The sequence below is a fragment of the Diabrotica virgifera genome, chromosome 8, assembly GCF_917563875.1.
Source record: "Diabrotica virgifera virgifera chromosome 8, PGI_DIABVI_V3a".
In the NCBI taxonomy this organism is placed as follows: domain Eukaryota; kingdom Metazoa; phylum Arthropoda; class Insecta; order Coleoptera; family Chrysomelidae; genus Diabrotica; species Diabrotica virgifera.
The window spans coordinates 202,106,818-202,124,602 of record NC_065450.1 but is presented as its reverse complement, the minus strand read 5'-3'; the positions used below and the strand labels follow the sequence as shown (position 1 = coordinate 202,124,602).

The 17,785-nt window shown below is 33.0% G+C and overlaps 1 protein-coding gene across 3 annotated transcripts in view; it reads right to left on the bottom strand.

The window, feature by feature from the left end:
- The window catches only part of LOC114327796 (leucine-rich repeat serine/threonine-protein kinase 1), a 123,450-nt gene that overhangs the window by 79,178 nt on the left and 26,487 nt on the right, over nucleotides 1–17,785 (bottom strand). For 2 of the 3 annotated variants that reach the window (XM_050659613.1, XM_050659614.1), the window contains 2 exons: nucleotides 582–741; nucleotides 307–472 (listed from right to left, as the gene is read on the bottom strand). In XM_050659613.1, the coding sequence (XP_050515570.1) occupies nucleotides 307–472; nucleotides 582–741 (326 nt within the window). Of the gene's footprint in view, nucleotides 1–306; nucleotides 473–581; nucleotides 742–16,990; nucleotides 17,141–17,785 lie in introns of those variants that run through there. The other variant, XM_050659615.1, reaches the window with a different exon arrangement.

The following is a 17,785-nucleotide window of genomic DNA, read 5'->3' as shown; positions in this document are numbered from 1 at the left end:
TCGATACACCTGCTCTAAGTATTGCAGGAGCGGCAACGCAATAACACGCAGACCTTTACAAATTTATAAACGAAAAGTTTTCGTTGAAAACTGGAACGAACATGTAATCCGAATGGGACCAAATAGATTAGCGAACATTTATAAAAACAACAAGCCGTATACCAGAAGACCTGTTGGAAGGCCACCGAAAAGGTGGAAAGACAATGTACGGTCAACAACAACTGAAACATAATAAGACGCAGACAAACAGAAGTAATCCTAGTAGCACGAAGAAGTGTATTTTTTGTGTAATCAATTTATACTCACGTGAACTAATTCAGGAAATCTTAACAACAGCAACTCAACTATGTCCCTGTGTCCACTGTAGCAGGCTATGTATAGAGGAGAATATTTTGTCACAGAGTGACATCTACCGTCTGCTCCTTGATCCAACAATATTTTGACAATTTCTTTGTTACCTATTTGGCAAGCTCTAAAATAAAAAAAAACAATGAAATGGCTTCAGTGGTCTACAAACCGATGCAGATTTATCTAAAAATATTGAAAATTACCAAAAAAAAAAATAGTATTTACGGACTTACGTGAATAAGAGAGTGTTAGCTCCACTTGGAGCCATGTTGACAATGAGTTCGGCATCGTTCTGTAGGGAAAGAAGTAATTGCTGAACAGAACTGGCATCCCCTTGAGTAACAGCGTCTCTTATTGCAGCATGTATTTCCAGTCTTGCTTTCTCTTTCTCATCTGCAACAAAACATAAGAATGAAGATTCCCAACTGGAAATATCAACCTAATAGTAGAAGAGGAGTTTTGTCGTTACTGGAACGAAATATGTCATTTTAAAGTGTAAATATAAGCGCCTGTTATATTACATTAAATTACATTATTATTATATTAAAGAATGCATGCTAGATTATAGGTATACAAAATTATTATACAAAATACACTGTGGGCCGAAATAAAGGAGTACATTTTTTAGTTGAAAATAACTTTTTTGTTTTTTGGCGATTTAATTTCTTTTTGCAGGGCTAATAGCCTAAGCCTAACATGTCCTCAACATGACTGCAAATATGGAAGCAAAAATAACGTACACGGTCGGACTTATAAAAAATTTATGTAACGGTGCATTTGAGCTCGTTGCAAATGAAAACTGTCATAGCTAAAATTGAACTGATATGCTCTTTTGGTAGGTTAACTACCCAGAACACTCCAGGAAGAAGGAAATTTTTCAAAATTACCGGATTCGCAAAATATCATTTTTTTTTGTTCAGAAAACGCCTTCGTCATGACATTTAAAAAAATCCCGATTTTATAAAATATCATTTTTTACTTAAATTAGCAAATCTTATTCGTACTATTCAGACGGCATAAATAAGTTGGAAAATCACTGGAATCGTTAAATTGAGCTAAAAGGAGACTATATTGAATAAAAAATTATCACGAAAAACTTGTTTTTTATTTCAAAGGAGATTATTTATCAGACCACCTAGTAGAGCGGTGAAAATGGAGTTAGACAAGGTTATGCTTTATCAACAACACTTTTTAATCTAACTTTAGAAGCTGTTGTTAGAAAATTGGATATAAACGGCTGTATTAATACAAGGCGCAAATATGCGCATATGCGGATGATGTTGCGAAAAAGCTATAGAACTGAAATGAGAAGCTGCTACGTTTGGTCTATATACAGGGTGTCCCGAAAATAGTGCGTTCCTTTAAGGTATGGATATAATACAGAATGTAGAACAAAAAAGTCCTAACATTTTTTTCTAAGTTAACCGTTTCCAAAAAAATACATTGTTCGCCATATAAGCGAACTTTTATTTTCATAAAATTAACTAATTTGGCATCACTGTACAAGAACTGTTTGTGATTTAGTTTATTGACACCACAAACGTAGGCCAGACAGGGAGACCGGTACACCTGCAAAATAATTGTACCAGCCCATGTTTGAAAATACAACAAAACAAGAATTTGTTTGTTTGTTTAGGATGAAGACAGGGTTTAATGTAAATACTTATGGCTAAAATGCTGCAACTATTTTTGAATTGTGATTGTCTATGTTTAGATTTTTGTATACATTTGTCAGATTTCAATTTGCATACCAAAATGTATTTTGGTTTTTTAGCCAAACGGTTGCATTTAGAAAAAAATGTTATAAGACTTTTTTGCTCTACATGGTGCCTTCTACCTATACCTTTTTTCGGGGAACGCACTATTTTCGGGGACACCCTGTATAAATGAAAGCAAACAAAATATACGGAGTGCACAAAGTCGAATCAACATGAGAATCTGAAGGTAGACAACCATACCTACGAACTACGAATATGCCTCCACTTTTCCCTACCTAGGCTCAATAATAAATGACCACAACAACATCAGACAAGAAATACAAGCATGGATTCTTAGCCATAATAAGTGCTTTTATGCATACAAAGACTTAATGAAAAGTAAGTTACTGAATCGTGACTCTAAGCTTAGAATTTACAAAACAGTAGTTAGACCAGTGGATACATATGGATGAGAAACGTGGACTCCCTCAACCACTGATGAAAATCAACTGGTAATATTTGAGCGCAAATACTAAGGAAGATATTTGGACCAACCCAATGCAGCGATGGTTCGTGGATAAATTAAATGAACCACGAGCTGAATGAACTAATACAGAGCGCAGATATTGTTAGATTTGTAAAGTCACAAAGACTAAACTGGCTTGGTCATATCGAAAGAATGCCCGATATCGAGCTGTAAAGTAATCCAGACATGGAAGCCACAAGGAAACAGAACGAAAGGAAGGCCTCGTAAAAGATGGATACACGACACGTAGAGAGGGATCTTAAAACCATGAACATCCGGTAGTCAGGGCCGTAACTACCATTGGGGCAACCGGGGCAGTGCCTCGGGGTTTCCGGCCAAGGAGGACCCCGCAGGGGCCCCTTTTGGTTGGCCATTCATAGAGTTTAATGAGGAAAATAAATTTAAATTACTACTTAGGAAGTTAGTTATTTCGGCGTAATAAAACCTAAAATGCCATTGGAAGAGTGGGTCGGGCTAGGCTAGGGCCTTCGAGACCTTTCGTAAAGATATAAATTGTTACTGAGGAAATTAGTTATTTTGGCGACATAAAAACTAAAATGCAACCGGAATCGGGGCCCCCGGTTCCAGCTACTTTGTCTTAACCAATTTACCACAGACCAAATCTTGGTACGTTAAAGGAACCACATTTATTGAAAAGAAAGGAAAGGGTAAGATGGAATGAGCACATTAGGATCAGTCCCATCAGTACCACAGCATAATAAATCTAACAGCAGTAACATTCTCGAAGGCGCGTATTGCCTTCGAGGGTGTCACTGCTGAAGGTACCGGATGTCGTTTTCTAATATCCCCGCCAAATTGGATTCTGCTCTCATTGGAGCTGTATAAAAATAACTTGTCGATGGTCTCCTCCTTTTTGACATTTTCCTATCTCCTTCAATTTTTCTTCCACTTTTTCCTTATCGAATTTTAATGCATTCTCAATTTTTTTTCTTCCACCTATTCAATTCTCTATATCTCCTCAGAAATCTGGTTTACCTCTTCCGGTATTTTCTCTAAATAAACCTTCATATCTTCATATTTTCCATTCGGTTTTGAAGTTTCAAGAAATTTTCTTCTTACTGTTTCATTATATTATCTCATTTTGTTTTACCATCTGTTCATTTTGTTGTTTTTGAAAAGATGTTATATTGATGCTAGGGGAGAGTTGGACAAAACGGGATACCATTCTTGTTTATTTTTATTACTGAAAAAGTGTCAAAGAAATTATCATATTATTATTTTTTATAGGTATAACATTTATTGAAGCACACAAAACACATATTTTTTAGCTATTTTTAATGACTGGAAAATAGTAAAAAAATATTTATTAAAGTCCTGCACATCCCGTTTTAGCATACCACGGTTGGATAAAACGGGATAGGTTCACAGTATTTAATTTTTTGCATAAAATTATCTAAAAAGTATATTTAAGTAGATATAAGACTGCAAAGCAAAATTTACCTTTGAAAAAACAACATCATCAGTAGTCAGAAACTTAAAAATAGACCTTTTTTATGTTTTATTGCAAAATGGGAAATAAGACCTTTTATTTAGGATTAGGTACGTATATTAGAACAAAAGTCACATAAAAATAATGTTGTTCTTTTCTGCAGTATGAGAACACGCTTTACCGCTATTTAAAAAATTAATAGGCCAACAAATAAATAGGTGGATAAAACGGGACATAAAAAACTGTATCCCATTTTATCCAACTTATAAGTGTCCCGTTTTGTCCAACTCAGACATTTTTCAAAACAAAAATGGCTCCTGCCTAAACGTGAAAGTAAAATTAGATAGACTACACATGAGAATATTCGTTAATGGGTGCTTAATTAAATGTAATAGTCACAGGAATTATATGTTTAGATATGTAGGCAATATAATGTAGAAAACAACGCACTTAAAAGTACAAAGTACCAAAAAAATAGAGTCAAACAATTCTAAACACAACAACTTTTCATCAAATAATGGCATCGAGGTAAAACGAACTGAGAATGTTAAAATGACGACTGAGAACAAGTTTTCGTCGTTGTCCGATTGATAGCAGCACTAGTTGGGTCTCTAGGCTAGGTATCCCGTTTTATCCGACTATCCCGTTTTATCCAACTCTCCCCTACATACTTGCAAAATTATTTAGCTTAAAATAAGGTGATTTCAAAAATTTTTGTGTTGGTCAACTAAAATAGCAATATGTAGGTACAAGAAACTTCAGTCATGTCATTAAAATGCGTTCTCAAGAGGTTAAATATCAAACATTTTTCCGGTTCCACCCTTCCGCTGGGGGTGAACCCCCAGACCCCTCGGTAGAGGCCCCCAGATTACGTTTGCCCCGGGGCCCCAACATCGTACTTACGGCCCTACCGGCAGTGGCGAAGGAAAGTATCCGACAGGGCAGAATGGAAGAACATTGTTAAGCAGGCCAAGGCTCACAAAGGGTTGTAGCGCCACTAGAAGAAGAAGACCTAGTAGAACGGAAGATGTTCTGAAATGCTTGAACGAGCAATTAGAAAAAGTAATGCAGACACGTGGTAGAAATATATAAAAAATGACAAGGAAAGTGTGAATTCTTTCCTAATGTAAGTAGATGAACATGAATGCTGTGTGCCATTTAACCTTCGGATGATAAAGGGGGGTAAATTTTGACCCCAAATTATCTTTTTATTTAATAAATTTAGAAATATTTTCAATTTTTAACTCATTATTTTTTTATTTAACTTTAAGGCTATGGGTACATAATTCGCAAATATTTTACGTGTATTCCTACTTTTTCTGTCTTTACACGGCAAATTACGTGTAGTAAAATTCACACTGGTATGGATATGTAAACATTACTAGAATGTCATTCTACTTGAAAATGTCATCATTAATTTAAAGAGATGGGTTTTGAATGTTCTTGGATAACTGTTATTTTTATAATTGGAAATTATTAATTCAGTTAATAAATGTGATAATTTTTTCACTAACTATGTATTCAGTGATTGTAATAATTTATTTGTACAACAAAGACTAATACTCAATCGAGAAAAGGAGAAAAGTGTTAAAGTGATTTTTTAATAATATATTGTTATGGAACGCTTACAATTTTGAACATCTTTAACAACAAAATACTTGGATCACAGAATATATTATCTTGATGTATTCTCTGCTTGGATCTTCCACAAATAATACACAATAAATAACTTTTTATTAAGTTCACATCTTAAATCAATTATTTATCAAATACACTATATTTCAATAATATTTAATCAATAACTCAACATATTCCCGATGCAATGTCAAATATTTAAAATTGTCACTGATTGTCAGTGTCTGACTGACAATATATGCTGACAATATTATATTCGGCTGAGTGCGTTGTAAGACAAAGATAGATTTGGAAAATATTACCACGGCATTGTGTTTATTTTTTTTCGAATCCTGAAAAAACCAATAAATATTTTTGAAAAATTTAAACGCAGAATGTGTGTGTGTGTTTATGTTTTATTGGCACTGGTTTAAGCAACCAACTGGCCAGTCAATGTGTTTTGAATTCTCTCTTTTACAAAATATATGCTTAGTATCTAAATTTAAAACTATTAGTACTACTGTTTTTTTTACTCTGTTTTTTTATTATTTTTTTTATTATATTTTTTAACATTTTTTTTATTACATTTTTTATTTTTTTTTTTAGTTTTTTTTTTTTGTATATTTTTTTATCGCGCTAAGACCTAAACCCGATTCAACCTCGCGGAGGTTTAGATCTTAGTATCATTTTATTTTATTTAATTATTTTTTTTTCTTTTTTTTTTTTTTATTTTTTTTTCTTTTTTTCTCAGAGCTTTAATTTTAAACAATTAACATGGTTGTACAAAATTTTATAAACATCTAGATTGTTTGATTGTAAAAGGTATATAAGATTAAAAGGAAATTGTACATTAACTTGAACTAGATTGGCAAAAAAGTTTGATATTTCAATAAAATGTAAAGGACATTCTAATAGCATATGTTGTAGATCAGCTAGCTCTCCACATAAACATTCATCATTATCTACAATTCCTATTTCTCTTTTGTAGACTGGAGTCAGACAGTGATTACTTCTTATTCGACAAATAGTTTTGATAAAGCCTTTGTTGGAAACTTGATTAAACCATGTCTTGATGGGAAGTGTAGGCTGGATTTTTTTGTAATAATTTCCTTTGTCTGAATTATTGTATTGTTCCTGCCATTTCGTCCGTTTGATAGATCTCATAATAGAAATTATGTCTCCCATAGGAAGTTGATAAGTATGCAGAGTGGATTCCTTCGTTGTTGCTTTTTTAGCCAGATCATCTACTATTTCGTTGTTTTTTATACCAATGTGTGCTTTTATCCAACACAATATTATATTTTTGCCCGATTTCAAAGCTTCACTGTTCATTGCTATGATGTCACTGATGATATAATTTTCTGCAAAATTATGTACATTATATTTCAGTGTCTTTACAATGCTTTGGCAGTCTGTAAATATAACATAATTGAGTTCTTTTTGATTAATACATATTTTGTATGCTTCTTTGATTGCAATGAGTTCAGCTGTGAAAATTGTCATTTTATCAGGTAATCTGTTGTTTATTTTTATACTTTTTTGTGGGTAATATATAGCATATCCAACTTTTCCTTCCATTTTTGAACCATCCGTATATAATTTCTGATAACTCCCCCAGTTTTTTTGTACACACTGAAGGTGGTCTATTTTAGTAAGGAAGTCTGTCGCACGAATATTACTTAAATGACAGTTAACTGGAGATAAATAATCTTCATAATTTAGCTTTCGAGACGAGCTTTAAAATAATAATAATAATAAACGCAGAATGAAAGACTAAATTATTACCGAGGGCCGAAAGTCCCTTAGAATAAATAAAAAGTTTATTTTGAATGATATATTTGGAATTAAAAATCACACTAAATTTTCTCTTAGTTTTTCACCCCTGTAACTTATTAAAATAAACATTATAGAAGTTCTCAGGGACTTTCGGCCCTCGCTAATAACGTGATCTTTCATTCTGCGTTTAAATTTTTCAAAAATACGGATTAGTTTTCTCAGGATTCGAAAAAAATGAATCCCCATTTGAATAGCATTGCAGCCGAAAATACGTACCGATCCTCTTAATATCATTCTAGATATCCTCATATTTTGTAATAAAAAAAATTCCCTATATTTTTTTCTGAATTTGGGGTCAAAGGTGAACTCCCTTGGTCTTCCATGTTCCAATTTTATATTAAGTAAATACCGTCTATTATGTGGAACTGTTTGTAAGAAACATTTCAATATTGAAAAAAAGTTGTTTGTTAAACCTGTGGCGAGTGGCGACGTAATAGTCTAAGACCTAGTGAACCCTCCGACTAACGGTCGTCCTGTAAGACTAGAAATTTGTCTAGTGATAATTCATAGCACACCAAGGCCACAGTATATAGAGGTTCCCTCTTTATACTGTGCCAAGGCTTAAAACCATGACGTGGCAGGCATCAGCCGTGCACGTGTATCTACTAGGTGAATCGAAAAGTGCAAATTTAGGGGGTAAAATAAAGTTTCTCCTGTAAAGTTTAAATTTAAGTATGTGTTTAAGTAAGTCATATAGAAGAAATGTGTACAATAACAGGCGATTCTGAAGAGCATAAGACCTTGCCAGGCGAGAAAAAAGATTATTGGTTTTTCCTAAAATTATTTTTTTTGCATCGAACAACGTTTTTTTAGGTTTTTTGAATCATTCCAAACAGAAAAGGTCTTTAGTGATTTTTCTCTTAGGTTAATAGTTTTTGTTATATAAGCGATTAAAAATTTTGAAAATTGCCAAACCGGCCATTTTTAACCCTAAATGGGACATTTAACTAAAAATTTCAATGTTGCCAAGGTAGGTAGATATTCTTTAAACATTGATTGATGAAATCCCGAAGAGTTTTTTGCAATACAATATCGAAAACTCCTTTGTTTTTTAATTGCTAATTAAGCGGGCGCGACACTGTAGTATAAGTGAGGACGTTTGAGTTTGCATAAATTCATTATCTCGAGAAAGGGTAAATTTAAAGAGAAATCCTCAGACAGGTCGATTTTTATTCTTAAATTAGGACTTTTTGGCATATATATAATACTAGTGACGTCATCCGTCTGGGCATGATGACGTAATCGATGATTTTTTTAAATGAGAGTAGGGGTTTTGTGATAGCTCATTTGAAAGGTTATTTAATTTTCTATTCAGTAATATAAACATTAACATAACTATATACAGTGCTAGTCAAAAGTCCGTACCCCCCTCGTATCTTTTGAACGATTATACCTATAATAGTGAAATTTGGAGGAAGAAAATAAACGGACGTAAGCTTCTTAACTAGTCATGACAGGTGACGTAATAGTGACAGATGACGTTACAGAGCCACTGTGACCGATAATTTTAAATGGGACCTTATGGCAAGTGATACCTCGTGTGAAAGGTATTGAAAATACCTATTCAATCATACTAATTTTGTTTGAGTTTAAGCTAATTTTGATGAACAAATGAAATAAATATAAAATTGTAGTTTCGCATTTAATTAATAAAAATTCAAAATTCCGCCTATGATTACTTGTCAAACAGGTTAACGTTGACGTAAAAACTACTAGAGAATTAAAAAACGTCAACTTTTTTGACAAAAAATCCATAGGCGGACATTTGAATTTTTATTAATTAAATTCGAAACTACAATATTATATTTATTTAATTTATTCACCAAAATCAAAATTAACCTAAACTCAAAAAAATTAGTATGAATGAATAGGTATTCTAAATACCTTTCAAACGAGGTATCACTTACCATAAGGTCCTATTTAAAATTATCGGTCACAGTGGCTCTGTAACGTCATCTGTCACTATTACGTCACCTGTCATAACTAGTTAAGAAGCTTACGTCCGTTTATTTCCTTCCTCCAAATTTCACTATTATAGGTATAACTGTTCAAAAGATACGAGGGGGGGTACGGACTTTTGACTAGCACTGTATACAGGGTGTACAAATTTTTTTTTAAATTAATTTAGACAAAATAAGAACTGTACTGAATAGAGAATTAAATAACCTTTCAAATGAGCAATCACACAACCCCTACCCTCATTTAAAAAAATCGTCGATTACGTCATCACGCCCAGATGGATGACGTCACTAGTATTATATATATGCTAAAAAGTCCTAATTGAAAAATAAAAATCGACCTGTCTGAGGATTTCTCTTCAAATTTGCCCATTCTCGAGATAATGAATTTATGCAAACTCAAACGTCCTCATTTATACTACAGTGTCGCGCCCGCTTGATTAGCAATTAAAAAACAAAGGGGTTTTCGTTATTGTATTGCAAAAAACTCTTCGGGATTTCATCAATCAATGTTTAAAGAATATCTACCTACCTTGGCAACATAGAAATTTTTAGTTAAATGTCCGATTTAGGGTTAAAAATGGCCGATTTCGCAATTTTCAAAATTTTTAATGCCTTATATAACAAAAACTATTAACCTAAGAGAAAAGTCACTAAAGACCTTTTCTGTTTGAAATGATTCAAAAAACCTAAAAAAAACTTTGTTCGATGCAAAAAAGATAATTTTAGGAAAAACCCCTAATCTTTCCCTTCGCCTGGCAAGGCCTTATGCTCTTCAGAATCGCCTGTTATTGAACACATTTCTTCTAAATGACTTACTCAAACACATACTTAAATTTAAACTTTACAGGAGAAAGTTTATTTTAGCCCCTAAATTTGCACTTTTCGATTCACCTGGTAGGTATACGTGCAGGGCTGATGCCTGCCAGGTCATGGTTTTTAGCCTTGGTGTGCTATGAATTATCACTAGAAAAATTTCTAGCCTTACAGGACGACCGTTAGTCGGAGGGTTCACAAGCTCTTAGACTATAAATTAATGCATATTTTAAGATTTCTATAAATTAATGCATATTTCTAAGCAAATATCAAGAGTTCTAAAAATACAGCCCCTGGTATTGACGGCATTAACTATAGTATGCTATTAAACCTACCTGCAATTGCTATATATTATTTGTGCAAAATATACAACAATATTCTACTTAAAGGAGATCATTGTGACGCCCTCAAACAATGCCTGGTTATTCCTATACCCAAACTAAACCAGCGTACCGACTTAAGGCCTATCTCTCTCATGTCCTGTTTGCTTAAAACATTTGAACGAGTTATGAAAAGCAGATTAGAATGGTGGTGTGAGAACAAAAATATATTTCCAGTGTCTCAGTATGGCTTTCGTAGGAACAAGGGAACTATTGATTGTGTTTCTCAATTAACAACTGATATTCAATTATCATATTCAAATAATAATTATCTATCTGCCATTTTTCTTGATATTTCTGGGGCTTATGACAACGTCAATTTAAATCTATTTTTCGAAAAACTGAAGCACATAGGTATTCCACCTTTGTGTGCTTATGTATTAGTAAACCTATTCCTTAATAGACAGGTATTTATTAGATGTAATGATAGATTGATTGGCCCAAGAGTAGTGCATCAAGGTTTACCACAAGGATCAGTCCTCAGTCCCTTGTTGTTTAATCTATACACTCTAGATCTCCACAGTATAGGAATTAGATGCAGTATATTACAATATGCAGATGATTTCTGCTTTTACAATGTGAATAAGTTGTACCAACAAAGTATTAATTCAACTAAGATGGTACTGGGTGATGCAAGAGAGTATTTTTTTAAACAAGGATTTGACCTTACTGCAAATAAATCAGCGGTGGTGTTTTTTACGCGACATCGCTTACCAGTTATGACCAGCATCATGATTAACAACCTAAGTATACCCGTTCATAAGCACTACACTTATCTTGGTATTACATTGGACACCAAGTTAACATGGGATGAACACATTAATAAGTGCTTAATAAAATGTAAGAAAAGTTTAAATATTCTTAAAGTAGTTAATCGCTATCGATGGGGTGCTGACCCTAAAATTAATTTAATGTTTTATCGTGCATATACCAGATCCATTCTCGACTATGGAAGCATTCTATATGGATCTGCCACAAACAGTCGCCTTAAAAAACTAGATCGCATTCAATATAAAGCTCTGCGGTTAGTTCTAGGTGCGCTCAAGTCTACGCCTATAGAGAATCTTTTAGCTGAATCCATGGAACCTCCTTTACATTTAAGACGACTATTTTTGGCTGAAAAATTTATTCTTAAATGCCAATCTTACAACCAAACTGAACTACTACAAAAAATATGTGACATCTCTGTTTCTAATCTTGTCGACAAATGGTGGCACAACAGGAATTCTCCTATTTTAGCAGTAGCATACTCGAACGTTTCTCAGCACCTAAACAGTCCAGGTGAATTAACTTTCTTTAAATCGAGTTTTAATATATCTTATGCCAATGTTAATGTTTGGTTCCCAAATTTTGACAGTGAGAATCCAGTTGACTTTCAGCAACATATAGCCAAGCTTGATAATCCATGCAGGATTTTCACGGATGGTTCAAAATCAAGATTGGGAGTTGGATGTGCTGTATATATTCCGGATCACCAAGAATCCTTGATGTTCAAGTTAGATAAACAATGTTCCATATACTCTGCAGAAATGTTCGCGATTTATCAAGCTCTAGAATGGGCTGTCAACAAAAAAATTTCTAACAAGCAAGTTGTAATTATGTCAGATTCAAGATCTTCGTTATTAGCTCTAGAAAACACACGTAAACATTTATATAAAAATAGCCTTGTCGTCAAAATTTTAGAAAACCAACTAAAGCTACTGGAAAAACAGACTTCTGTAACTTTCGTCTGGGTAAAAGGACATATTGGTATTTCCGGTAACATAAAAGCAGATTTTTTTTGCTAAAGAGGCAATCTTAAAAGGATCGGAAATAACTTGGCTAGATAGAAGCGATCTAACAGCTACTCGCAAGAAAAGTTTGAAACAAAATTGGGATATTGAGTGGCACGCTTTCTGCAATCGAAGCAACAATCTCTACACCAAAATTCATCCTAGTTTACCTACTGAGCCTTTTGCTATCAGAAGTTATCCCAATAGAAATATATATGCCATGTTTATTAGATGTCTCTTTAATCATGCCACTGTCAAGTCATACCTCTATAGATTTAACCTATCCGAATCAGATCTTTGCGATTGCAATGGATATGTTGACGATATTAATCATTGGTTGTTTGGATGCAAACATAATGATGTTGCAATTAAGTTTTTGATGAACAATCTGGTTCAAGAAGAAATACCTTTCCCACAAAATAATGCTTCTCTTTTATATTTGTCTCGTAGAAATTCTAAAATTAAACAAATCATCTGGGAGTTTTTAAAAAGGACTAAGAGGAAAATTTAACTTGCACTGAATGAGTCCGGTTGAATGTGTTTAGCAATAATTATTGTTTTTTTATGTTTATCCTTATTATGTAATATTGTCTCCCTGTGAAAGTTCATTAAGTAGATTTTGCAGGGAGGTAATAAGAATAGAATTGTATAAAAGTTTATATTGAAAAAATTAAAAAAAAAAAAAAAAAAATTATTCCAAAAAATATGTATACAAAAAAAATGTATAAAAAAAATTAAATCTTATTATAAAAAAAAAATAAATAAATAAAAAAAAAAGTATAATAAATTATAAAAAAAAAAATAAAAAAGAGAAAAAAAAATTAAAAACACAAAGAGGGTGTAAACCTCCGCGGGGTTGATCCGGGTTGAAGCCTTATCGCTGTGTAAAAAAAACATATATTTATTAGCATTTAGTATTAGTATTTAGTATTAGCATGTAGTTTTTTTTTGTCGATTTAATTATTTGTAAATTAATTTAAGTTGGTTAGGGCCATGAATGAGGAGTATACCTACTGGTCAATTAAATGTTTACACTTCTACATATGTATGTATGTATGTATGTGCGTGCATAAGTATTATATGTGCGCACATGTACCTAATGTATTATGTAATGCAATGTATTATATTTGGAATATTGTAGCAAACAGTAATTTATTAACTATCGTGGCTAAATGGATCAAGTAATCCAAAGCCAATAAGGAAGAAAAAAAAAAGATTTCTTTAGTTCTATGTTCAGAATGATGATTCCTGTTTTGCTTCAGTTGTGATTAAAATATGTTTTACTAATGTTTATTTATTATTTATTGATACAATACTAATATTAAAATTACGAATACATTATTTTATTTCTTAAAACAACTTCATTTTTTTGTCAATTGTCATCTTTTAATTGTAGTCATTTTTTACCCCCATTGGTCATCCGTGTAACAAAAAAAGGTTGGTCAATGCTCTTCAGAATCGCCTGTTATTGAACACATTTCTTCTAAATGACTTACTCAAATACATACTTAAATTTAAACTTTACAGGAGAAAGTTTATTTTAGCCCCTAAATTTGCACTTTTCGATTCACCTGGTAGATACACGTGCACGGCTGATTCCTGCCAGGTCATGGTTTTTAGTCTTGGTGTGCTATGAATTTTCACTAGACAAATTTCTAGCCTTACAGGACGACCGTTAGTCGGAGGGTTCACTAGTTCTTAGACTATAAATTAGTGTATATTTTAAGATTTCTTTAGTTCTATGTTCAGAATGATAATTCCTCTTTTGCTTCAGTTGTGATTAAAATATGTTTTACTAATGTTTACTTATTATTTATTGATACAATACTAATATTAAAATTACGAATACATTATTTTATTTCTTAAAACAACTTAATTTTTTTGTCAATTGTCATTTTTTAATTGGGGTCATTTTTTACCCCCATTGGTCATCCGTGTAACAAAAAAAGGTTGGTCATCGGAAGGTTAAAACCTAAGCAAGGAAGCAAGAAGTTTGTGACTTTTAATAACGATTAAGCAAAAGACTGCGGGTATTACTCCTACCGGGTACACCCCTCTTTAGTCTGCCCTAAATATATCAAATCCCAAAATAGACATATCAAAAGGGGTCGTAGAAATAAATATTTACTTGCCTACATCGGAATTAAACAGTAGAAAATCATCATTGAAATATACGCACGCGTCAAAGGCCACATCAGTCTTTCTCGTTTTCTTCCTTCGTCTTTCCATATTATCACATCTATTTTAAAAACGGATAAAAACTAGCATTTTTTTGTTACATCTATAACTATTCTACTGAGATAGAGAGATAGGGGAAAATCACATGGTCACTGCAGTGCTCAAGCAAATTAGATTGAAACAGCTGTTGGGATAGGGGATGAAAATCAATACCCGGCTAAATAGAAGGGGAAGATAGGTTAAAGGTGTTATAGACCAGTCGATAACATTTACTATTAAAAAAAATGTTTATGTGTGATGGAGACTGTTTTTGAACTTATTACAAGAAAAAAAAACCGCCAGACGCCGTAAAAATGAGTGGCGCGTAGAATATTCCAGCTACAAAAGAGCTGATATGAATATTACGTGGCGCGAAAATGTATTTTCATTTTGATGGAAAATAAAATTCTAGTTTTATTTAGAAAGATTTTTCCATAATATTTGCTAAAGGACATCGCACACATCTTATGGAAAATATAATGTCACTCAAATTCAATAAAATTTATACCAATAGATTCGTTTTAAATTAACGATCAAATCTTATCATTGCGCCAACTCTCTATTTTCAAAAATAATAGCAGAAATTGATATAAATGTAGGTACATAAGTTAGAGAGAGAAAAAATATTTTAAAATACCCAGATTTTCGGTACTCCATAAATCAGCGGATTAGTTTCACTAATCCGCTTAGGCCCAGCGGGATTTAAGCTGTTATGAATAGCACTCAGAGCAATAATGATTGTAAACTAACATTTTATGGACTCCAAAAATGTGATTTCGATAAACTTTAATTGCAATTTGCGCCGTAATTAATCATAATTAAGAGTTGGCGCAATGATAAGAATTGATCGTTATATTAAAACGAATCTAATCGTATAAATTTTATTGAATTTGAGTGACATTATATTTTCCATAAGATGTGTGCGATGTCGAAATAAAACGCGCCACAAAAGAGTAACTTTGATACAATTTGCATTTTGAGGCTCTTTTGTGGCGCGTTTTACTTCAAATTTAGCAAATACAGTGTTGCCCAAACTAAACAGTACTGAAACTGAAACACAGATGTATTTTTGTGCGCGCTGTCACATTCAAATTAACTAGTATAGACCTGTCGAGTAATCTTTAAATAATTACTTATTAAGGCCTAATTATTAAAAATGGTGTTAAATACAGAGGAGAAAGTGTTTCTCGTGGAGCATTATTTTCGCTCATACGGAATCGGCCGACGTAATAGTGCAAGTCTGCAATACAAGTGTGATCAATTCACACAACGCAACGGTTTAATAAACGTTCTAATGCTGTAATTTTCAACAACCTTCAAAATTACAGCACTACTTGGAAAACGTTGAAAACCAACCATTGAATTTAAACTTCCTCTTCAACAACAACAAAACCAAGTAACCGAGGATGATAACCAGCACGGCGGTGAAGCAGCACCTAGCAATCACTTTAAATATCTGGGATGCTACACTACAGACCAACTAGGCTAAAGTAAAGAGGCCAAATGCAGAATTGAAGCAGTTCGCCAAATGACATTAATAAAGAACAAAATAATACATTGGAGGATAACGGAAAATACAATAAACGGGGAAGAACTAAAAAAGGCAATAAAAACAGTATGGAAAAGGACCTGTAGTGGATAGAATAAAAATATTACTAAAAAGAATGAATAATATAATATGAAAAAATTAAGACATCTCAGAAGATAGGAAAGTAATCGGAACAATACGGGAGAGAAGGGGAGTGAGATGGACAGACACAAATATGTCAAAATGGCAAACAAGTTATGTTCTCAAAAAAAATTGATAGTGTGTAAAAAATGTTTTATTATCAGCTAAGTACTTTCAACACATAACGTGCCATCATCACAGCTTCGTCCTCTTATAAAACCTTCATAGAAGAGCAATTGCTAAACGACACAATAAATTTAGCAATTTAGCAAAATAGTTTAGCAATTACTCTTCTATGAAGGTTTTATAAGAGGACGAAGTTCTGATGATGGCACGTTATGTGTTGAAAGTACTTAGCTGATAATAAAACGTTTTTTACACAATATCAAATTTTTTTTGAGAACATACACTTGTTTGCCGTTTTGACCTACGTAGAAGTGTGTACAAGTCTTACAGTTTTTTCCAAGACACAAATATATTGACACGAAAACGGAAGAATGGAAGACATTTGTTAAGAAGTAAATTAAACCTTACATGGTAGAAAGTTAACAAAGGTAACAAACACGATGTTTTCCCTATTGCCTGGTCTATTGCAAAAACCTGATGCCTGTGTTACTTTGCGGTCAAAAGACCGGTTGAAAATCGACACTCGTCCACATTTGTTTTCCCATCTAGATTTCAAATTGCAAATATTATACTCTACTCACCTAAAACTCGATCTCAACATAAGTTATTCTCCGATTACATCAAACCAACCATTGAATTTAAACTTCCTCTTCAACAACAACAAAACCAAGTAACCGAGGATGATAACCAGCACGGCGGTGAAGCAGCACCTAGCAATCACTTTAAATATCTGGGATGCTACACGACAGACCAACTAGGCCAACTAGGTAAAGAGGCCAAATGCAGAATTGAAGCAGCTCGCCAAATGACATTAATAAAGAACAAAATAATACATTGGAGGATAACGGAAAATCCAATAAACGGGGAAGAACTAAAAAAGGCAATAAAAACAGTATGGAAAAGCACCGGGAGTGGATAGAATAAAAATATTATTAAAAAGAATGAATAATATAATATGAAAAAATTAAGACATCTCAGAAGATAGGAAAGTAATCGGAACAATACGGGAGAGAAGGGGACTGACATGGACAGACGCAAAGATGTTGACACGAAAACGGAAGAATGGAAGACATTTGTTAAGAAGTAAAAAATTAAACCTTACATAGTAGAAAGGTAACAAAGTTAACAAACACGATTTTATCCCTATTGCCTGGTCTATTGCAAAAACCTGATGCCTGTGTTACTTTGCGGTCAAAAGTCCGGTTGAAAATCGACACTCGTCCACATTTGTTTTCCCATCTAGATTTCAAATCGCAAATATTTTACATTATACTCTACTCACCTAAAACTCGATCTCGATGTAAGTTATTCTCCGATTACATCAAACCACCCACTGAATTTAAACTTCCTCTTCAACAATAACAAAACCAAGTAAC